General features: G+C 35.5%; 1 protein-coding gene across 1 annotated transcript in view; it reads right to left on the bottom strand.

The window, feature by feature from the left end:
• LOC129232409 (serine/threonine-protein phosphatase 6 regulatory ankyrin repeat subunit A-like) overlaps positions 1–24995 on the bottom strand; it is a 145687-nt gene that overhangs the window by 67243 nt on the left and 53449 nt on the right. Inside the window, exon 5 of the mRNA XM_054866554.1 lies at positions 2085–2129. Coding sequence (XP_054722529.1) covers positions 2085–2129 — 45 coding nt within the window. The remainder of the gene's footprint in view (positions 1–2084; positions 2130–24995) is intronic.

The following is a 24995-nucleotide window of genomic DNA, read 5'->3' as shown; positions in this document are numbered from 1 at the left end:
GATGGAATTAAAAGACAGGGAAAACACATTCGGAACGAAATGCCTAAGAGATTGATTTCATTCGAATGCACCGGCACATTGTACGCAAATCGGAATCGGTAAGGGATTCGGTTCTCCCTCCCGACGACCTCTAATAAACTCACTTTAAGGGGTCACAGTACCTTTCAAACACTTTTTTTAAAATTTAAGTAAATTTTATTTTTCTTTGAAACCATAACATTCATACTTGTTTCATTATCAATAATTTACTATCAAAACTTTAAAATATTGCCTTTTTTTAATTCAAAAAATTTAGGAAAATTTCAATTTTTTAAAATTCCGAAGGCTTTTTTGTTTTTAATTAATGTTAAAAAAACTTTTTGCTAGACGATCACAATCATCATCTCTAAAAACCTGTGCATTCATTTGCTTTTGTGTTTATTAGAAAATTTTCTGTGATTAATTATGTAAAAAATCGTAATTTTTTTTTTAAATATGGTTTTTAAAGGTTTAACATGCTCTAAACATTTGAGTCATTTATAAAATGCTAATTCCACAGTTTTGTTAAATATATTGTCCTAATTGCAAAAAGTATTACTTTAAAGTTGCATCAAAAATAAAATAAAAAGCCTTAGGGATTTTTATGACATGAAAACACAAAAAAATGAGAGAAAAATCATTGAGAAAAATCAATTTCAAGTTTTTCTTTTGCATAAGAATACATAGCGAGCATGACCTAAAAACACTCATAACTTTTAAAATATTTGAACTAAAGCAATGAAACTTTTCCCCCCGTGTTTGGACTGGTTTTTAGTTTCTAAATAGGCAATTTTTTTTTCTTTCATTGTTTGATCATTTCTGAGGGACTGTAACCCCCTTAAAAAAAAAACATGATTTTGCAAAAAAAAAAAAAAGTTAAATTAGTGATTACATTTTTAAAGAATTATTCAAACACATTTTGAATATGTTTTTGAATATGTTCATTTGAACAAAAGAAAAGAGTCCAGATCATGGTCGTGCCCCAGTCCACCCCATCGTCAGGGACAGAAACGTAGAAAAAGGAGAAACTGGTCCTTTGGACAGGCGATTACGAGATTTCGACGAAAACTCCGATGGGTTCCTTCATCTTCGCGCCTTGGCTTCAAAGAGTGAAAAAGTGAAGAGCAAATGACAAAAACACGAAAGCAAAATGACGAAAAGTGAAGTCGATCATTGGTTTTCAACAGACACGACCGGGGAAGAGAAGGATACAACGGGCGTCTTTTTCTGCTCAGAGTCGACGAAATCTCATCTGTGCTCTGGAGGAATTCGGTAGGGTCGCAAGAACAAAGGCAGCAGGAAACTCTTCACCCATCTTTTTTCTCACAAAGAAAACCTAAGCGTTGTAAAAGAAGGCAAATTCCGAAAATCATGAGGCTTTCGGAAGGAAAATGGGAGCAAGACTTCACCTGACCACCAAAATTTACATTCTGCATGTCAATGACGTCTTTGACGACTCATATCCGCGGCTAGCGTTCATTTTCATCTCTGATTGGGAAATATTCCAATCGACGGTTTTTCCTTCCCAAATATTTTTCTAGTCTCTTAATGCAATAAAAATTGGAAGATTAATCCAGTACACGAGGGCATTGTCTCGTTTTCCTTCACATAATATAAACATAATTTGATCCATCGTTAACGGTGGCAATGTTTTTTTCATGGATGGCAGATTTATAAATTAAATAGATCCAAAGAGATCGGGAACTCTTTTTTGACGCGTACGGATCTCCAACACAGTCAAACTTGACGTATTTCAAATATAAGTAGACACGCAGCCCCAGACATTTCCGTAAATACTGTTCCTGACTTAGAATAATGGTTTGCAATTCAAATTACTATTATTTGCATAATTGCATGTGTAAAAAAATAAAATACATACAGTATAAGGTAAATAATTAGGAATATGCTTTATTTAAAAAATATCTTTTATATTTTTCAGCAAAAAAAAATTAACTTAAAAACCCTGCAATGATGCACAAAAGCCTTCTCAAAGCACTCGGGCAGAGCAGATACGTAAGCTCATGTTCAGCTAAAGGAGAAACGAGCAGATAAAAAGTTTCACTCACATTTTCCTGGGCAAGTCTTAAAACAGCACTGACTGCTTCTTCAGCCTGAAAAGAAAGATGGAGATCGTTAATCTCAAATGGCTGGGACAAGGAACAAATCAAAAGATGCGACAGACTAAGACATCAGAACTGCAGATTGTTTCCACTACTTCTCGATGCAAGGAAGCTCTAAATTGATTGTTCTCTCTGGCTGCTCGAGCTCTATCTCTGGTAGTTTCCACGAGCCTTCGACACAGTCGGTTTGTTTTTTTAACCGGCCAATCCAACAGACAGTCGCAAGTTTGGATTTAAATGATGCGAATTTTGGGCGGGTAAAACGGATGTTGCTGTGGCCCGTGAACCATCTAGTGCAATCAGACTGAATTTTATGCGGCTGTTGGAATTTACAAGGCAGTGGAGGAAGGTTACGTGAGGAGCCACCAAGAGGTCTGCCCGTGTTTCATGTTCATTTGAATTTGTTTAGACTCCAATAGGGAAGTTGCAAGCTATTAAATGTTCATATTTTGGCTATTGGATATTGTTAATTGACCCTCAAAACTAAAAAATTCACCATCGCCGAATTTTAAAACACCGTGGTTGATTTTTAATGAATTTTTAAAAATCCACGCGCAAAAGTGCGCTCTTCTGAAACGTCATGAGCCTACGTCACGGGGCGCGAATGGGCAGCCTTCCGCCGAAGATCCCTTGTTTTCGATAGGGACATTTTGAGCGCTGACATTTTTATTTTTTAGAAATTCAATCATCCTTTCGAACACACTATGGAGACCGGATTCGTTAAAGCAAAATCTAAATAATCTTCCTCAAGCAATATCAATGATGATATTCGAATATTTAAGAGAGGATGAGAGGTTTAATGTTCCAGAAACGCGAGGAGTTAAATGCGAGCAGATAAGCCTTTTACGTTTCGTCATCAAAGTCGAAAGCACGCTCTTCGGTTTCTCCCATGACATGGGAACCGGTTCGCTAGCGTTTCTCTCCTATCGGAAGACGCATGACGTCACTTCCTATGCCATTTGACGTCACTTCCTATGCCACTTGACGTCACAAGGGCTTGAACTTTAAAAATTAATTTAAAAAAAACTACTTATCGTATCGCAAAAATTTTTTCACCTATGATGTTCATGCATGTTACTCTGTCATATAAAAATAAAATTGAAAAATCGAAAACTTCCCTATTCTGAAAATAAAGAACTTTTGCCCGTCTTGAAGAGTGAAAGGGAATTTTGTCTATGACCCATCCTTTTCTCATCCTGCCTTTTGCTGCGTATCATCAGATCGGTGCGTGGATCTCCATCAGATCTTTCGATGTCTGTTACTGGGGTTCGGACCTTTTCTCGAAATGGGGAAGATAAAGATAGAGCCGACTCATTCGGAGGATCCAGGGGCAGCCAAACGTTAGATGAGATGCAGTTGCGTGAGTCTGATCAGTGATAGATTGCTAGGTTTTTCCCCCAGCTTTAAATGATATAATACATAACTTCATTGTATCAGAACTGCTGTAGCAAGCCCAGAAGGTAGGATGCAGCCCCCCCCCCTCACAAACACCAGATCAGAGTCCTTGATCCCCCAAACCTCCTTAAAGATCATCTAAAATTTCGGCAGAAGCAGGAACCTGTCCACAACGTCCTTTTTTTTTTGCTGTGAAAAATGAAATAACTTTGGAAAATCGAATAATTCAGTGAAAAATGAAGTAATCTAAAATTTTAAAATTTATACACATAGTTATGTACTTGAGGAGGGGGTTAGATAGTGCAAATTGCAATAGTGAAATTTTTAAGGCAAGCTTTTTTAAGATTATTTGTGTCTATTTTTGGGGAGGGGGACATCACTCTTGGGAGTTGTCATGTATATTTTTTCCAACCTCTAAGTATGCAATGGAAAAAAAAAATTATTTTGGGTAAAAGAAAACAGATTGGTTAATAGAATATTATGAAGGAATTTACAAACAATACGGATTTTGATGTTGGTCGCAATTGTTAGATTTGAAAAACAAAATTAGCATTTTTAGACACCAACAGAAGATGATTTTGTTCCCCTAAAAAATAATTAGTTTATAATAATGTGGGAACTAGCTGACAAGCCCCAACCCATCTACATGACAAGAGATCGTGCAGTGGCGCTGCCAGCATCTAAGTGGCAGCGAGAGTATTACCATATCGCGCGGGAAAGGATATAGCGTGATTGACTGCGGTTAAGAGAGGGGACCTGTATGGTTCGCGCCCTGTGAAAGACTTGGCTGAGGTCGAGTACCGCTTCAAGTACCAGTGCTGGAAGGTACCGTGGTACCATGTGCCAGATTGGGACCGGATGCCGTGGTATCCAGTAGCTATAGGACATTCATTTTCACGTGTAAATATATCATCATCATCATCGTTAAAGAACCATTTGTAGATAAGCATCTAATAAATAATTGATCAGTTAACGTGGAGGTCTATGTGTCCCCCCACAACTTGGGAGCCTGCCGCGATAGTAACCCTAGAAGAATCGAGCATTTGAAAAAAATATTGTGTTTCAAGAATTCCAGAAATAAAAACATGGAATGGTAAGCTACTCGTGAACAAAAACTGTTCACCTGGACTTTTATTTTTAAGAAGACTAGAACTGTTATGCTTCAAATAACTTCGGACTGTTACTGCATTCGAAGAAGAACAAGAAAAATAGTATCCCGAAAGCAAATTAGAAAAATAGACTCTTAATCAAGAACTCACTGATTTTTTATTTAGCGAAATAGTGAACTGCAAAAGAAACAGTTGTGACTAACCATTTGAAAAAAAAAAGAAAGAAAAGGGCGACCGCAGCTGAAGAAAATGCAAGGTCAGCGGTGAGTCAAATTTATTCCTTTTTCTTTTCTTATCAATGACGCGGAAAAAGAGAGTCTCTTACGCAAATCAGCAAAAACGAAAAGGATCCGATATTGTTAGTTTTGATAAAGAAAATATAAAAATGGATACAAATTTTCTTTCTAAAGCCAGAAAAAATGACTTAATACGTCTTGCAGATGAGTTGGATTTGGAAATTCCAACAAATCCAAAAATTGCTAACCGGATAAAATTAATTATAGAATCTGACAATTTTAATGTTGAGGTAACTCAAAATATGTTAATTGAAATTGTGTCAGAGAGGGAGGAAGAAAAGGAACTAAAGCTTATGCAGGCGAAAAATGAAAATAGCCATAATTCATTAGGAAATCAAACACAAGCAAAAAGCTTCAATGTTAGAAAAATACTGCCAAATTTTGATATGTCGGGTGACATTGGCATTTATTTGACGCTTTTTGAGAGGCAACTGACTCGGTTAAAAGTTCCGAAAGATTGTTTTGTTTCTGAATTATTGGGATTGGTTCCCTGGAAATCGCAGGAATTATTGCTCGTGAACCACTTGATCTTGCAAATGATTTCGAGCATGTTAAGAAAATTTTATTGCAACGATTTAAACTAACAAGTGAACAATTTCGACACAAATTTTACACAAAAAAGAAAGAAAATTCCGTCTCGTGGCGAGGCTTTGCGTTTGAAGTCAACCACTATTTTGAAAATTGGATAGACTGCTTAGATATAAGAAACACTGAGGAATTAAAAGATCTAATTGTTTGCGAACAAGTTAAGAGAAAAGTCCCCCCAGAAATTCGAGAACACTTGCTAGATAAATTACACAAAATCAAAACAGTCGAAGAACTAATTACTAATTTGGATGAATATGACGCTGCCCGTGCATATTTTAAACGCCCCGCAGCCGGATCAAAAACAAAATTCAATGAATCCGACAAACAAAATTATAATTATTCCAGTAGAGTTTCGCATTCTAAAGTTAAAAATACTAGGTTAGAAGAAAATAAAAGTAAAATGTTTTGTGGCAATTGTTTCGAAAAACACCACATCTCAGAGTGTCCACACAAAGAACCGAAATGTAAAATTTGCAAACTATTTGGACATAAGTCGTATGAATGTTCAAAAACTGAGAAAAATATCACCAATTCTGTCCAAATTCAGTCAATGAGTAAACCCAAAATAATGAAAAATGTAGTTATTTTAAATAAAAATATAAATGCTTGTATTGATACTGGATCTGATTGTACTATAATAAGTTTTGATATGTACAAAAGATTGGGATCGCCCAAATTATCCCAAACTGATGCAGTTTTGACTGGTCTTTCAGGACAGACAACGGTACCTGAAGGTTATTTTTCGGGTTCTGTAGAAATTGATAGTTGCATTGTAAATACTAATGTATATGTTTTGAAGAAGTTTAATTACAATTGTTTAATTGGGTTAGATGTGTTGAAACAGGTAAGATCAACATTTGATGGTTTATCTTTGAATTGTACTAGCATAATTAATTGTGATATGAGTGATTCCTTGTTAAACGAACAAAAGACTGTTCAAGAGGGGTCGTGCAAAAAGAAAAATGAAACCATTAGAAAAATTGAAAATTGGGTGGGTGAAGATGCCCCTGGCGCTACCGCTGGGACACAAGAACTAGAAATAAGTGTCTTACTCAATGAAATGCCACTTCATATTGGATCGGAAATGTTAAGTTAAATAGACAGCGGACATTTTTTGAATTTGAGACAAAAAGAAAATTTAATGAATTTAGTGTCGAGTTACAAACCGTGTAAGACAAGGTCAACCGATTTAACAATGAAGTTAATTTTAAAAGACGAGATTCCTGTATGCGTTAAAAATAGAAGGTTAGGCTTTAGTGAACAAGCAATTGTTGACAACATAGTTGAGGAATGGCTCGAAAAAGGCTGGATCAGAGAAAGTTATTCGGATTATTCTGCACCATTGGTATTGTGCAAAAAGAAAGATGGCTGGCATCGACTTTGTTTAGATTACAGAGCTCTAAATCGAAAAATAGTTCGAGATGTATTCCCCATGCCAAATATAGAGGAAATACTGGATGAACTGGGTCAAGCGAAAGTTTTTTCTTCCCTTGATCTGAAAAATGGATACTTCCATGTAAAAATGCATGCAGATTCTACTAAATTTACTGCTTTTAGAACCAGAAATAACACGTACGAATTCCAGGTAGTTCCATTTGGCATATGTAACTCTCCTTCCGCATTTATGCGATACATAAACACAGTGTCTAGAGATTTGATTAAAGATAAAACTGTCTTAATATACTTAGATGACATCATTGTTCCCTCCCAGAATGAGGAAGAAGGATTAGAGAAGCTGAAACGAGTCATGAAAGTAGCAGCCGACTTTGGGTTGGAGATTAATTTCAAGAAGTGCCAATTTTTGAAGCGCAAAATCGAGTATTTAGGCTACGTCATCGAAGATGGAACCATCAAACCTTCTCCAGCGAAAACAGCCGCCATCAAAAACTACCCGCAACCCAAGACGGTAAAACAAGTGCAGAGATTTCTAGGACTGTCGTCATATTTTCGAAAATTTATCCCACGATACTCAGCAATAGCCAAACCATTAAGTGACCTGCTGAGAGACAATACAAAATTTCAGTTCAAAGAAGAAGAGGAGAAAGCATTTATTTCCTTACAGAACTGCTTAACAGGCGAATCGGTCCTGCACATTTTTAGACAAGGTGCACCTTTGGAAGTACCCACCGATGCCAGTTGTCATGGCTTTGGAGCGGTGTTACTGCAACAGGATCACGAAGGAGTATTGCACCCAATATACTACATGAGCAAGAAGACAAATGCTCAACAGGAGAAGTATGGCTCATACGAATTAAAAGTACTTGCTGTAGTCGAAGCCCTGAAAAAGTTCAGAGTTTATCTACTTGGATCGAAATTCAAGATCATAACTGATTGTGACGCTTTTAAAAAAACCATGAGCAAAAAAGATATAATTCCAAAAATTGCTAGATGGGTTCTGATGTTAGAAGAATTTGACTATGAGTTGATCCACAGGTCAGGAAAACAAATGAAACATGTGGACGCCCTAAGTCGTCACTCCATACTAGTAGTCACTAGATCACAAACAGAAATGACGTTGAAATTAAAAGCAGCTCAAGATACAGACGAACAGATAAAAACCATAAAGAAACTTATAGAAGAAGGAGCTGATGATACCCATACCATTATACAAGGAATCTTATACAAACACGTAGAAGGAAGAAATTTAATTGTTATTCCAGAATCAATGCAGTTTGAGATAATTAAAGAAGCGCACAAGAAAGGACATTTTGGAGTATCTAAAACAGAAGATTTAGTAAAACAAGAATTTTTTATACCAAAAGTGAGAAAACAAATTGAACATGTTATCGCAAATTGCGTAGATTGCATTTTAATGAATAGAAAAAAAGGAAAAGCAGAAGGACTGCTTAACCCTATTCCAAAAGAAGACATTCCATTCAGTACATATCACGTGGATTTTATTGGACCGCTACCATCAACAGCAAAAAATTATGTTCATATATTTGCGGTGATAGATGCTTTTACCAAATTTGCCTGGTTCTATCCGGTTAAGTCAACATCCGCGAAAAACGCCATAGATAAGTTAAAAGTTCAACAAATAACTTTTGGATGTCCACTGCGAATCGTAAGTGATAAAGGACCAGCATTCACGTCACAAGAATTCAAAGAATATTGTAAGTCAGAAAACGTAGATCATGCATTCATAACTACTGGTATCCCAAGAGGGAATGGTCAAATTGAGAGAATCTTTGAAATAATTGTTCCTGTCTTGGCAAAGATTTCAAAGGATGAACCCACAAAATGGTACAAACATGTATCGGAAGTCCAAAGATTAATAAATAGTACCATCAGCCGTGCAACAAAACATACTCCGTTTGAACTGATGACTGGAGTTTAAATGAGACATAAGGAAGACCTGAAAATCAAGGAGATCCTTGAAGAAGAGAATATGAAATTCTTTATGGATAAGAGAGAATGCTTACGCGCTGATGCAAAGGCAAATATTTTGAAAATCCAAGCCGAAAATATGCGCCAATTCAACCGAAGAAGAAAAAAAGCTAAGAAGTATGAAATTGGACTAGTAGCCATCAAAAGAACCCAAGGAGGTCCTGGACTGAAACTGCGATCAAAATTTTTTGGACCATATAAGATTACAAAAGTCAAGATGAATGACCGGTATGATGTTGAAAAAATTGGAATTCATGAAGGTCCAAAAGTGACATCAACTGCGGCTGATCACATGAAACCATGGGTGACGGTTTAGGAGAACCAGGAAGCACTCATACCCAATTGTACATAATTTTTCTGTTCTGTTTTTTTTGCTGTCGATTTTTTTTTCTGTTATTTTAGCTACATGAAACTGGAGCTTTACCCATGTCGGGGCGACATGGATGTCGGATGGCCGATCTGTGGGAACTAGCTGACAAGCCCCAACCCATCTACATGACAAGAGATCGTGCAGTGGCGCTGCCAGCGTCTAAGTGGCAGCGAGAGTATTACCATATCGCGCGGGAAAGGATATAGCGTGATTGACTGCGGTTAAGAGAGGGGACCTGTATGGTTCGCGCCCTGTGAAAGACTTGGCTGAGGTCGAGTACCGCTTCAAGTACCAGTGCTGGAAGGTACCGTGGTACCATGTGCCAGATTGGGACCGGATGCCGTGGTATCCAGTAGTTATAGGACATTCATTTTCACGTGTAAATATATCATCATCATCATCGTTAAAGAACCATTTGTAGATAAGCATCTAATAAATAATTGATCAGTTAACGTGGAAGTCTATGTGTCCCCCCACAATAAGTTTTAAAGAGAAAACAGGAGTAGGGGGGGGGCTATTTTAAACTAAGAACCCTAATATTTCTTAAATATTCATTATTTAATACATATATAGGGGAGACTGTTGCACCTTGGGACACTTATCATATTTTAATTTTTAATGCCAATTTTTTTGATCAAATTTAAAATCTAAAAGTCAGATTAAAATACCCCAACATATTTCTTTACAATATATTTTTTAAAAATTAAGTCAGTTTGAAAATAAAATAATGCCAGCTATTTAAAGTAAGAGTTCCAAGCTGTCCCAAAGTACAACATCCTATTGTACCTCGGGACACATCAACAGAGAGCCAACTGTATAAGGAAAGTGAGGTCGAAATTACTAAATCAGTTCCAAAAATTATTTCAATCATTACAAAATAAACATTCTATTTCCTTTACTTATGCATTTAAATGTGCAATGTTATAAATGCAAATTATGTACGAGTATGTAAATTATGTACGGGTTTCTCGTTCCCACAAATGGCTCTCAAACCCAGGAATGGACTTTATTTACACCCGACCCTCATGACTTTGGGCAATCCTCTTGGGACAAAAAAAAAAACATGAAAAATGCATAGTTACATTCCGTTTTTACAATACAGGGGGATCAACGGACCAACGATAGTTGTTATTGTTGCTCAATGCTTGTTTTATGAAATGCGTGCTTTTCAGAAACCAATTCGTGACATTGGACGAAACACTGGGCCATGAAGATCGGTGGGGCGGGAACCACCTGTTTATGAGGCATGAATTCATCTCGGAAAAACGTTTCGGTCGAAAGATTTTACCTCACCGACCCTCAAAGTATTCTGCTTCGGGGAACGCATCAAATACAAATTTGAAACGTGAAGTGGGAAAGAAATACCGAAGAGTTTGTGTTCGAGTTTTTACAGGCAGAGGAAACAAAGGTTCATTTTGAAATTCATCCCATTATTCTTCTATTGCAAAACATTGGGTTACCTTAAACTTAGTTTCATTTTCGGAGAGAAATAGCGAAACACAAATAGTCTCACTCACCGAGTTCATCTCGACTTTAATTTGATCTTTCACTTTCGTGGAAGTACTCGATTTCCTTTTTTCTCTTTTTGAGAGTATCCTCAATCTAAAAACAAAAGAAACTTCATTAATTCAAACACATTTTTCAACAACTCAAGAAAATGAATTCTTCGCAAATCAAACATTTTAATACCAAAGTATTAAAAAAGATAAAAGATTTCAAAACATGGGAATTGATTTAAATCATTTATTTACATGACCCCCCCCCCTCCCCCCAATTCTGCCATAATTATTCATACTGGTGATGCAACGGCTGAATGAAAGCAAAGCACAGGTCACATTTGAAGCGTCATTTTGTTTCATTAATAGTTAAATGTTCGTTATCAACAGTTTAAAAATTATTTTGCATGAGTTATTTTTTTTAAATCATAGCATTATTCTAAACATTAAAATTATTTTGCCGAAAACATCCCTTTGCTCGCTGCCTCCAAGGTCTTTAAATTAGTGGGAATAAAATTCTCTATCCTATCCCGATTGTCCAGGTAGTATCTTTCAGAACCTGGAGTTCTCCAATTGTGTACCAAATGTAGTGATCACTTATATTCAAAAATCTAGTAACTTTATATGACAAAAAAAGACATATCTGCTTAAAATGCTGAACATTTTTTTCTTTTCGGCATCATAATCGGTGTTTGCACAGGAACAAAACGTTGCAGGGCGGTTCTCAAAAAAATGAGCCTCTGATGACACTTTTTAATTTAATGAAATAAAATTTTTTACACACTTTTTTAAAAAATAGACATTCCAAAGCATATAAAAACAATATTTTATAATTTTTACAGGGAATTTTATATCATCTATGATTTAGATAATAATATAAGTCTTTTAACTTTTAAATAATGCAGACTTAGGAGCAAATTTGAATGTTTATTATTTAAATTCCTTACCACATTTGGACAAGACTTTTATCCAAATTTGTAAGATCATGGTATGTACTACTTAAACAAAAAAACAAATAACATTTAAAAGCAAAGTATCATTAGAAATAATGTTAAAAAACTACCTCTAACTAAAATGTCCCGTGCGTTACTTTTAAGAGTATTTTGTTTGTGTAAAAACTTTATAATAGCAAGGAAATAAACAAAATGCATCTTGGTACAAAACATATTTATGTAATGCTTCAAAACTATAATGTTTTAGGAAATAGATAAATTAAATCAAACATGTCAAGAGCTAAAAAGTTTTTGTCCCGTGCATTACTTGTCCTGTGCGTTACCTTCGACTTATGGTTCGCTAAATGTGAATTGTCCTCTATTTCCAGCAACTACTGGTGGATTAATTACTTTGACTACATTGTCACGTAGATACCACAACCTATCCTCTTTTTTTGGCATTTCCATGTGTTAGGACCAGCCTTGACCATAACATTTACTTCAAATTCATCATTTTTTTATGGCAATAATTTCTCCTGGGAAAAGATTGGAGTCGTAAGTCACTAACACCCAATTCCCTACAGTGATATCATAGAGATAGGATTTTGAAATTCATTTTCTATGAATTTGACTTCTTTGCAACAAGCATTATGGTATAAGCGTAGGGGTTGATTTGGCACTGATTTGATAACATGGCATCTTTTAATGCCAGGAATAGGGTCAGTTTTTTCCCACACCTTGTCATTCCTTGGAATTTCTTTATCCTCAATTAAAATGACAGTGGTGCTTGGCATTAATTCCCTCACAACACATGCAAAATCTTTGGCATTCTGAACTATGACTGCAGATTGGCCCTTGCTCATCACTGCAGTTCTCACTAGAGACTTTGATCGCCCACCAATTCCATCAACAATACCTTTGCCATGTGATGTGGCTGTGTATTTCCAAACAAAAGCCTTCCTATACTTTTCACTTAATTGTGTCAATAATTTGGCCATGAATCGGTTTTTAAACTCTGAGGACGGTCCATCAGTCCAAATAACTTCTTCAACATTAAACATGTCAGGTGAATTTGGTTTCAATTCGTGTTCATACAGATGTTCTATAAATGTCTTGACCGTGTTCTTCTCCTTTTCTTTTGTATCTGAGCATATGAGGTATGTCTTACATTCACCACAATGTATTGAAGCACCTGTAAATAAAGTTATGCTGCCATGAGACCAAAGTGCACTTTGAATCTCGTTCTGATACTCGCAGTTGTAATTCATTGCAAAGTCCAGTTGTATTATTCTCACATGTGGAGTTTCTCTGGTAGATCCACTTTTGATTGAACATATCAATCTTTTGTTTTCTGCTTTCTCCCACTCTTTCCATGTAACTTCTTTGGCCAACTCAATGTCTGGAAATGTAATCTTTTGGCCATGTTCGCATACCTCACACATTCCATTCCACGAGTTAGAATTTACAACATCATCACACAGATTAGCTTTCCAAAAATCAGGACTGTATTCAATTTTCAATACTGACAGTTTTAAGAAAAAATTTTCATACACTTACATTGATCTGCTGGTGTCTCATGTAAAAGCAAAACATTTTTTGGTCGCAATTTACAAAAAGTAGAAAATCCAACTGTCACTTCAGGATTCAACTCCTTAAACAAACAAAATACTTCTTTCATGAACATGGTTAAGTAATACTTTCTCAGTTAATTTTTTTCCTGTTCTTTCCATATGGTCATTTCATCCTTTATACCCGGGCATGTATAAACAATTTCAGGTCGTTGAAAGAACTCCTCCACAGCTGTTTGTATAGCTGTTTTACCCTTTTTTGACTCCATCATCTCATTTGGAATATCAATATTAAGTCCAACCTGCTTGGCTAATTTTGCAACAACTGCCTGTTTTTTTCTTGGTGATTTTGGCAAGGATGAAACAACTTTTTTAACTGCCTTACCAAATGTTTGTGGTGTATTGTATGATCCTAACTCTTTAGAGAAACTTGCAGAAGTGTTCAGTTTTGATTCGTTCTTTTTCTTTCTCTGTATTTACGTTTGCGTTCTCGTTTTTTTCTACGAGACTCCTCTTGCAATTCTTTATCTTCTTTAAGTTTTTCTTTTTATACTGCTCTAACTATATGCATCCTATTCTTATTTTTCTCTCTTATGCTGTCCATGTATTTTTTTCTCTACTTCTTCATCTTCTCAGCATTAGTCATTTTAACTTTTCTTTGTGCATTTCCATCCATCATTGAATTTTGTCTGACCACTCACTTTCACTCAACAAATGTAACAAATAAAGGACTTATAAAAGTATGGTTAAAAAAAATTGGAAACAAAACAAACTAGGAACACAGCAAGTTTCAACAAACTGAGAACATTACTTGCATTCCAAAACAACTAAACAAGTTTAGTTCATGTGCTGCTTTATTACAAAACAATTAATAAACATATTTGGGATTTTTATATCAATATAAAACAATGATGATTTAAATAAATTTATTGTTTATTAACTGCAAATTAGCTTTTATAATTTCTTGTCCTGTGCGTTATGTCCCGTGCGTTACTCTACACTATAGTAAAACATCCTTCTTTGTTATAAGATAAGAGGTTGTTTGATACAACTAATTAATTTAATAGGTATTTAATAGTCCCTTGTAAGACTTTAAAGTTAAAAAAAATAAAATATTAACATATACTTCACAGAAAAAACCCTCTAAAGTTAATTTTTATTTTGCTCAATGCCGTGTGATGTCCCGTGCGTTACCTTAAGTTTTCATTTCTTCCAGCTAACCAAAGCCTTTAAAAATAATTGCTGATGGGGAATAATATATGCTTTGATATACTATAAAAGCATAGCAGTTAATCCCATATTTAATTAATAGTTACTTGGATAACTCACAAAATTACTTGCAATTGTCCCGTGCGTTACCTAGAGAATCACCCTGCAGTTTAAGCAGTTGTTCTTTACAACTGTAAACTTTACAAATAATTGAAAATGTTGAGTAGGAAATCATAATAAATGAATGCTTATTTTTCCATTTGAAACTGATATCTATATATAAGAGCGACGGTGTTTCTTTCAAGGCCGTATCCAGAAATTTTTTTCGGGAGGGGCCCGGATTAGCACATTGCCTTAACACACACACACACATATAGTATATATAGACACACCAAACGCATAAAAATGTTAAAATGACTTTTTGTCTCGATTTTTAATGATTCCACTGTTTGAACTGTTATTTTAATTTCTTATTATTTTTTTATTCACTTTGTAGTGGTAAGGATAACAGGAGAGTGTCCCTTCAAGTCGGATGTAGAACATCCATAATTTCAGGGGGTTCGGAGGTTTTTCCCCCGAGAAATTTTTGAAAAAAAAATCTGTATTTTGAGGCTTTATATATGGTAATTGAGACTACAAAAATATGAAGAAAAAAAAAAGAGGCAAACAAAGTCTTTTAAAAGTTATACATTCTTTTGCAAATCAAGATCAAACAAAATAAAAATTGCTTGCTCGACAAATCATGGAACTTAATGGACAGAGAGGAAAAAGGAGAGAGGAGAAAAGAGAAGCACCCCGCCCCATCTGCTCATATCGGCTTTTAGTGAAGTTTGTTTTTGATCACTCCCCTTACCCCCATTTTTTTTTTTTTTTTTTTCATTAAATGTCCTGGGTACGTCCACAGCAATTGAACCTTTTTTCACAAATTTTTTTTTTCATGAAACCTCAAGTGTTATACACCATTTTAATCCTCAGAAATTGATGTTACTGAAAATGTAACTTAAATTTCCACATAGATAAATATACAATGAAAATTTAATGGGAATTAAGATCACTCAATTTTATTTCCACTAAGGCTTAAAATGTTGATTTTGTAAAACTGACTAAGGATCTCCCTTTTTTCAAAAAAAAATAGATACTTTGCATTTAATTTAATAGAGTATAATCTTATTTATCATATGTATGTAGTTAAAACATTTTTATTATTAATTAATAGCTAATTTCAAGTGCTTAATTAGTAGTCAATACATGCATGTCACAAGAGTAACAAAAACATATCAAAGCTTTAATTTTGAAAAAACTTTTTAAAATTTTCACTTCAAACTTCATATTTTCTGATTTGTTAATATCAGACACATTTTACACTAAATATTTCATTTTTTTAATCCATAGATTAAGCTCTGGGGTGATGTCACAAGAGTAACATTTTACTGTCACAAGAGTAACATTTTGTTCTCAGTAGGTTGACTTCTAAGTAATACAAAAATGAAATCAAATAAATAAGATCAAAATAAAAATAAACAACAATCCTTCAAGTTGAGTAGTTATCTTTCTGATCAGAATAATTCTGAAGTATTTAATTAGACACTTAATCAAGGTGATTAATTCTTAATTATACTTCATCAGTGGATCAATTCTTCAAACACATTATACTTTTAATTATGCTATTAGTATATATTTTCATATACTTTCTAATTGTGTTTTATTTGGAATGTATGAAATATCAGGTTTAGTGAAACAGCTCAACTTATTCATTTTTAGTTTAATATGCACATGGTGTTTGCTTTCTTCTTAGTGTTACCATTACTTAAAATTTCATTTTGGTTTCAACAAGAAGTCTGTTTGCAATGGGAGAAATAGCTCAAAATAAGAGAAAAAATGCTGCAGAGCGTCAGAAATCATGGAGGCAAAGGCACAAAAATGAAAAAGAATATTTGAAGATGAGAAAGAAGCAAAACAAAACATATTATGATAAAGTGAAAGGATTGATATCAGAATCTGAAAAGGCTTTGGCAAGAGAAAAGGCGAAGCTTAGGAAACGAAAAAGTAGAGAATTAGCAAAAGTCAGACATGGTAATGAAACAAAGAAATCTTTAACTCCGCAAGCTTTAGGGAGAATGATGAAGCGCATAGAAAGAAAACTTCCAAGATCGCCTACTAAGAAGCTTTCTGTCATTACAAATTTAGCTCAAAAATCTGGTGTAATTCTAAAAACCACCCCAGTTCCTAAAGCTAATGTTTGTTTAACTAGCACAGCGCATAAATTAGTAACCGATTTTTATCTTCGAGATGATATAAGTAGAGTTGATCCTTCAGCTAAAGCTGCATTAGTACAGCGTAAGAAGAATCAAAACAATGCCATAAATCCTAGGCGGTATTTATTATTCACAATAAGGGAAGCTTTCCAAATATTTAAAGACACATTTCCTGACATTAAGATTGGGAAATCATCATTTGCAGCAATGAGACCTAGTTTTGTAAAACCATATAGAGGCATTCCCCAGAACATCTGTATTTGTCGATACCATGAAAATTTCGAAGAAATTTACAAAGCAATAGCAGAGGTATTACCCACCTTTAATGTAGGATCACCTAAGGATTTAATAGATTTTATTTGTTGTGATACATCTTCATTTGAGTGTATGAACTCTGAATGTGTGATTTGCGAAGATAATATTAAAATACTTTTTGAAGAAGTAGATATCCAAAATGAAGAACAGCGTATTAGTTATTTTCAGTGGAAAAGCATTGCTGGACGTTTTGAGAAGATAAAAGTAACTGAAACCATCATTAATGCTTTACATGATTTGAGGAAGCAATTGCACCCTTTTCTGCTTCATTTATTCACTCAATCCTCAACTCAGGCATATTTTCAGTATGCAAAGAGCAACACAAATACTGAAAGTATTGTGTTGCAAGTAGATTTTGCAGAAAATTATACCTGCCTTTATCAAGATGAGATCCAGTCTGCACACTGGTCAAATCCGCAAGTTACTGTTTTTACAGCAGTCATATGGTGTGAAAGTGGCCAAGTGAAATCGTATGCTATTGTTTCTGATAACATAACACATGATAGATTTTCTGTAAATGCATTTCTTCGCAAAATTTTAGAAAACCACCTTAAAGGAAACGCATCTGTAAAAAATGTAAGCATTTTTTCTGATGGTTGTGCAGCACAATTCAAACAAAAATACAATTTTTCTAACATGTCTTTGATTAAATCAGATTACAATTTGAACAAACTTAGTTGGACATTCTTTTCAACAGCGCATGGAAAAGGAGCTGTTGATGGAATTGGTGCTGTTGTTAAAAGATACGTTTGGGGTGAAGTACGTGCTAAAAAAGGAATTGTAAGAAATGCTGCAGACTTCACAAAAATCGTTGATGGAAAAACAAAAGTCAATGTTATCCACATTTCAAACGAAGAAATCGAAACAGCCAAAGAACGTGTGTCACCTCAATGGGAAAAAGTAAAGAGTGTGAAAGGCACGCAAAAAATACATTTTGTTGAAGCAAGGCGCGATGCAATCCACTACAAGCCCTATCCGCAACATCACTCATTCATAAAATATAGATTTAATACCGAAAACATTGATGAAAAAAGTGACAATACTGATGATGACAGTCAGGTTTTACTTAGTTCAGAAGCAAAGAATGAGAAGCTGCAATGTGGTCAATGGGTATCTTTAACATATGATGGTGCATGTTTTTATGGCATGATAACTGCTGTTATGAATGAAGAATACCAGGTTAAGTGTTTGGTCCCAACAAAAATAAAAGGAGTTTTCAAGTTTGAGCCTGATGAGCACAGTATTTGGTTCAAAAAAAAACAAATTATAGCTAACGCTGATGCTCCCACCTTAATCAACTCTCGAGGATTTTATAGAATATAATTGTTTTATTATTTATTAAATTTTCCATGCCTTAAAATGTAATAAATGTTTAAAAGTTCTATTATATGAAAATAAATGTATCAAAGTATCAATTTAGTGTCTTAAAAGTGTATCAAATGTTACATTTGTCCAGAAATACTATTTTGGACAAATTGTCACAAGAGTAACGTCACAAGAGTAACACTCTGTTTTTTACAAAAGCAAGTGCAATATGTTAACTTGTAATCAGATAACTTTTTTGCTACTATCCTTTTCAAGAGCAATAATACCTTTGGTAAATCTCTGAATTTCAATCTATTATTCCTGTACAATTCACAGGACTTGTAGCTCAAACTTAAAATTTGAAATTTGCCTTTTCCATTGGTCACAAGAGTAACAAATGTTTAATCTTCTCCCAAGGGAAGCAAAATTTCTTAAATTATAATTCAAATATGTTTTTTTAAGCAAAACACACATGACTTTCTGAAATAATCCTGAATTTTAACCTAAATGTATAATGTGACATAATAATTGGAAATAACCACACAAATTTTCTCTGATGGTCACAAGAGTAACGGTGGACGTACCCATAAGTGTTACATAAAAAGGCTTCAAAAAGAAAGTTAGTTGAACTTGAAATTAATAAAAAGTATGAAATATTAAAATGAATTGAAAAAGGAGAAAGCCAGAGAAAATTAGCTGTCACATGTGGAATTTCTAAAACTACGGTGTCTAATATAGTTTAAAACAAGGAAAAAACAAGACTATTTGAATAGTATTTTTAATTATGGTTTCACTTTCAGTAATGTTAAACAATGAAAGTTAGTTGAATAGAAAGAGTAATAAGGGCGAGTTCCTCGAAAAATGAATACACAATGCGAGAAATGACAAAAAATATTTCAAAAAATCATTACTGCCCTTTATAAGTTGACCACTGGTCTAAGTTGACCACCAAAGTACTGCACCGCGAGTGGTCAACTTACACAGGTTTCACTGTATGCAAAAAATACCTAATACTGATTTTACGTTGCTCTAAAATTTGCTTTTTTCAAGGAAAAAGGTAAGGGGGGCGACGGATAAAAAAATGTTGGAAATCACTGTTTTAAATATTTATACTGTTTGTACTTTTGTAAATTTTATTTTTGCTAAACGAAAATAGATGAATTGGACGGTGTTATACAAAAATGAGTTATCCAAAAAAAATTTTCAAAAAAATAGTGAGTTATTCACATAGGTTGGCAGATAAACTGATACACTACGGGGATACAAAGACGATTTAAGCCAAATTCTGAATTAATATGCCTTCTATGAAGTTCAGCTTAAAACTCAATTTACTCAAAAGTACTGCTTGGTGGGTTGACCCATTTTTGTGTAACACCGTCAATTTGTTGGAATTATAACCGATAGTTCAAGTTCTTATTATTTAAAGTGCTGATGACAAAAAATAAATAAATAAAAAACACATGTTTAAAAATATTTAACTTAACTAAAAAAGATTCTTGTCACCGTTGGATTTAAAACACATGCAATTTGCAATCCCATTGAGCAGTCAACACGGTGTACAACAAATGACTCGTTTTTTCCTCGGAGACGAAATTGAGGAGATCTCAAAATTATATCTAATTGGTTGAGAAAGTCATGGATCTATCTATTGCAAAGTGCTGGGAAACAACAAAAAAACGAAGGATGAAAAGGAAAAAAAGAGCTTTTTAGCAGACGCTTTGCTCCTATACATTCTATTCTTAGAATGGCGCCTTCCTTTTATTTCATTAGAAAAAGGTTCAATGTAATCTTTTCCCAGACAGTCTCAGATCGTCTCAGATGGCCACAAAAAAAAAATCCCCATCCCCAATACAACTCCTCACCAGAATTCCAGGAAACATCCAGGGTCTTTAGGAAAACATCAATCACGGACACATACGAGAGATACCCATGAACCCTGAAGGCTTCGCTTGGGACGAAGACCACCCAGCAAAGACATTGTTTCGTTTTCCCTACGTAACAAGATACGGTAATAGTTAGGCAAGAACAGAGTAACCTCCTGAGAGTGACCGTTGGAAAAGGAGCTGCTGTCCTCCTCTCCCCCCCCCCCTCCAGTTCTCGCTTCAGTCCTCGACACAAGAACGGTCGACCTAGCTAAGAACTTTTTTTTTTTTGAAATAAAATTGTGGAAAACGGTACATACACACATTGAATGTATAGAAAACGGCCCGAGTTAAGGACGGCCCATGTGGAATTTTCCACATCTCACACGTGGCCAGTCCGCCCCTGGAATCCTAAGTAAAACGTGTACACATTCTAATTATGGATATTTTTGTGTACTTGCTCATTGGGGCTTTTAAATAAAATATATGCAATTTCGAAACAAAATTTCGCACTCCGATGTTACGAATAACACCGATTTTGCGTAAAAAAGTTTTGGTCCCGATGAATTCGTTGAATCGGGGTCCGACTGAAATAAAAATGGCGTCACTTGTTCTGATATTTAATTTGAAAGTAAACGAGACACGGAAGGGACGGAAATCATGAGTCAAGTCACTTTTGCAAAAGAGGAAAATAAATTTTATACTCCTATGAAAGAAGACGGATTAAAATCGTACCTTTGGAACTCTTGAATTCGAACTTGATGGCTTTCTACAGAGAACGCAAGATACGCAATTATATTATATTAGGTGTTGCGGGAAAAAGAGAGAAAGGAGATTTTTGCAATTGGCTTCTCCTCTCTAACAGTTATGGAACCAGGGTTGTGTTTTTTTTTTTTTTCAACAGTGTCCGCACTGAACGCATGAAATCAAATTTTACCATAGGCTAAAAAGAAACTGCAATCATTGTTCAAACAAAGCAAATTAAAAAAATCAAGTTAGCGCCAATGCTTCATATTGGAGAGGAAGAGCCCCCTGCAAAAACCTCTCTACCTCCGCACTGGAATTCTGTTTCTGTCCTGCATGAAACAAAAGCAATCATGCGTAGTGGAGAGTAGGGACTCTGTGTCCACACCTCATCACATCACCGCGCCTAAGCGCCAGAAGAAGAAGAAGAAACAAAAGCGTTTAAAAGTTTATGCAACAGAGGCCTTGGTCGAAGACCCACCGTCGTCATTAATGGGGACTGGGCGACGTTAAATATGCTCGTGGTCTCAATGTCCTCCAAGTGAAACGATACCTCTGGGGGTGCTAGTACTAGGTAGCTATTAGCTCCTGGGCTAGTTCAAAATTCTCACTAACTGTTCGATCCGGTGATGGTGCTGCCATCTATCGGTATATAAAATAATAGAGGCAAGGCACATAGTATGCAGTCCTCGACATAAATACAGTTGAAGTCAGTTGTGACTCTTGAATAGAATAGAACAGAGGCCTCAATCGCCGAAGAAAGAGTAAGTATGCATTTCATCGGGGCGCCTCGGAATGTGAAACGCCATCATTTCTTCATAAGTTTGAATTTGGGAAACTTTTTTTTTAGGTTTTATTAGGAGTCAAGGATATTTTGCTTCATTTAGGGGGGGGGCAGCAGATTTCAAATTTGCCTAGAGGCGGCATGGAGTTAAATTCGACCCTGGGGAGTTTGTTCAAAAATTTCGGATGGCCCCTCCCAAAACAATCGGCTGGATCCGCCACTGGGAATTTTTTTTTATCCAAATTGAGTATATGAACCCTGATATGTAAATTTGAACCCATCGATGAAGATTGGAGAGAGATGCAGAACCTCAAAAGACTCAATCCAAAGATTATTTAAATTTTTGTTAACATGTAAGGCTTCCAGAAAATCTAATTCCCTTGCATTTGTAGGCCTGCAAAGGGTCTTGGCCTCCGAAAAAACGAAATGATGCCCAGGGTTCCTACGCTCCTTCAAAACTCCTTCATTGAGGAAATTTTTTTGAAGGGTCCTTCAAACTCCTTCATTTTGGTTTGAACTCCTGCAAAACTCCTTTCTTGTTCAAGACTACATAGTCTTCCTCTATGACAGTAGCCTGAACTACTTCGGTTGACAATTTATCTGTGTTACAAGAGCGAAAAAATCGATTTTGATGTAATAATTTCGTATATGTTTTCCATAAGGATATGATTTACAAATTGATCGTTGAAGTTATAAAAGTTGAGAGTTAAAATATTATTGTTAGATGACTAAGACATTTCATAAATGAAGTAAACTATGCTTAAACGGTGCTCGACTATTTTTTCAAGTTTTATGATTATTGCTTTTCCCTTCACCCCACTCTCAGCTGCAAAAGTCAGCTTGTCTAATTATTATTAAAATATTTAAAAATACATAAGCAGATGTACTATATTAAGTGATTGTGTTAAAAAAACAATCGTTTAGCAAATCACAGTAATGCTATTGTAAAATGAGTCATCCACAAGTGATGTCACCACGGTCTAGGAAGATTGGGCGCCGACTATTGGGCACCGCATATTGGGCGCCGGGAACTTAAGGCGCCGAGCATTTTGGGCGCCAGGAACTTTGGGCGCCGGGAACTTTTGGCGTCGAGCATTTTGGGTGCTGGGAACTTTGGGCGCCGAGCATATTGTGCCCAGTATTCCCGGGGCCTAAAATGCTCGGCGCCCAATGTTCCCGGCATCGAATTTTGAAACGCTCTCAATACTTACGTCACGGTAGCTACCAGTTAAATAACCACGTGACAGCTAATGATCACGTGCTCCAATCAACTGCTTAGAATGGTAACCGGTTGATAATAGAACGCTGGGGTTAGTGACCGGTGAGGTTCGTCGAACGCAAGAAATGCTTGCGTTCGCCTTGCTCAACTGGTAGTTACCGGTTAATCGATCACGTGACATCTAATGATCACGTGCTTCAAATTAATACGGTAACCGGTTGATGATAGAACGCAGCGGTTAGCAACCGGTTACTCAGTGGTCGACCGGTTAGGATCGCCGAAAAAAACCAATTACAGTACATTGGCGAAATGAGAAATAAAAACGAGCGCGTTCTATTAAACAGCATGGTAACCTGGATACATTAAAGCAACCCCGAGTAAAATGTAAACAGAGCCGCCCCTTTAAATTGTGAGGTAGAAATTGCAATGCGAAATATTGCTGTTTAAAGTTTTAGTTCGTTTTAATTTCACGATTTACTGTTTTTTGTGTTGTGAAATATTTCTGTTTTCGTAGGGTTTCTTTTGAATCTTAATTTACGTCTGTATTGTTGTTATGTTTGGAAAATTCTGCTTGTTGTAAACATTCGCAATAAACTCACATTGAAAGAGACGCAGAACAGATTTTAACATGGTAGATAATACATGCTGTTTCAAAATGAGTTTCTTTGACTGTTGATTTTTTTTTTTTTTATTCTTGAGAATAGTAACTGAAATACAATCTGAGTGCGCTTCTCTTATGTTGTTGATGTTTTAATTTAATGGTTTTCTCTGAACAATATGTTGAAGATTTTGGTTAGTTCATAAAGTTTTTTAACAATAAAAATGTCGTGAAAAAATCTGTAAAAAATACTACCATTTAATGACCTAAGAAATACATTTTATCTCAGGAAAGAATATACTCCTTTTCATTTAATTTGTAAATTCACCTTCATCTGTCTCAGTTTTTAGTTTTATAAAAAAAAATAAATAAAAAGGGGAAAGGATGGGTGGGAAGATGTTGAGTCACTGCTCCTATGCTCTGTGGGGCTCGTGAGAATTTGAGCGACCTGTGTCAGCCTTTGCACACTCCCCCCCCCTCCCATTTCCTAGAAAAATTGAAATGACACGTTTGGCTACCACCAACTACTCGCAATCAGTAGTCATTGGCCCCAGGAACTGTAAACTGCCCCATTTCGATTGTTTTATGCTCCGAGCTTGTGTCTCTCCTTAACTGTACTAAATCATTATAGTCTAATAATAGGTGTGAGTTCATTTGTATGCTAATGATAATAATATATTCAGAGCTCAAAAAAAATTTTTTTTTTGGCCTTGTTAATTTTGCCTGAATGAACTGAAAATTGATAACAATTTGCAGATTGCACCAAAATCTTAATTATATTAAAATGTTCCCTATCAAAGGAGTTTACAGCAAATATTGTATAATTGACTTTGAACTCATAGCACCTGTGATAGTTAAGTTAGAGGGGGGAGGGGAGCCAAAGTGAGTGCCCTTGGCTAGTGCATTATTGCACCCTTTGAACTTGTTCGTTTCCGTTTTTTTCCCTTACATTCATGGCATGTGAAGCAATCCCGAAAACTTGCAGAAGGGGTTGCTATTCATATTGTATTGTAACTAACTCTGAATTTGGAGCACTTCAGAAGTGATTGGTGATCGGGGGAAAGGGGGAGGGAGGCTCTTAAGCCAAAGTAAGCATCCTACAACTTGTGAGCCACCCATGTTTTTCTTTTTTAGGTTCAAAGCAATCCATATAAGTTTGCAGAAGGAGCTTGCAGTTAATTATTCTTGCATTAAAATTAATTTTGAACTCATGGCACTGTGGAAGTGGAAGGAAAATTGGGGGAAGGGCCAGATCTGAAGCCTAAGTGAGCGCAAGATATGGCACGCTTCTCCATGACATTCAATCGTCTTCTCAACTTCATACTTTGTGCAGAATAGGGAGCTGAATAAGATTCAGTGCAAAGGGATGTGAGAGCCCATGGTGCCCCTACCAATCCTTACGCCCTTATGAATGAAGAACCTTTC

Source organism: Uloborus diversus, unplaced genomic scaffold (assembly GCF_026930045.1).
Source record: "Uloborus diversus isolate 005 unplaced genomic scaffold, Udiv.v.3.1 scaffold_12, whole genome shotgun sequence".
NCBI classification, from domain to species: Eukaryota; Metazoa; Arthropoda; class Arachnida; order Araneae; family Uloboridae; genus Uloborus; species Uloborus diversus.
Note: the sequence above shows the minus strand (reverse complement) of the source record. Positions and strands in the feature narration are given on the sequence as shown.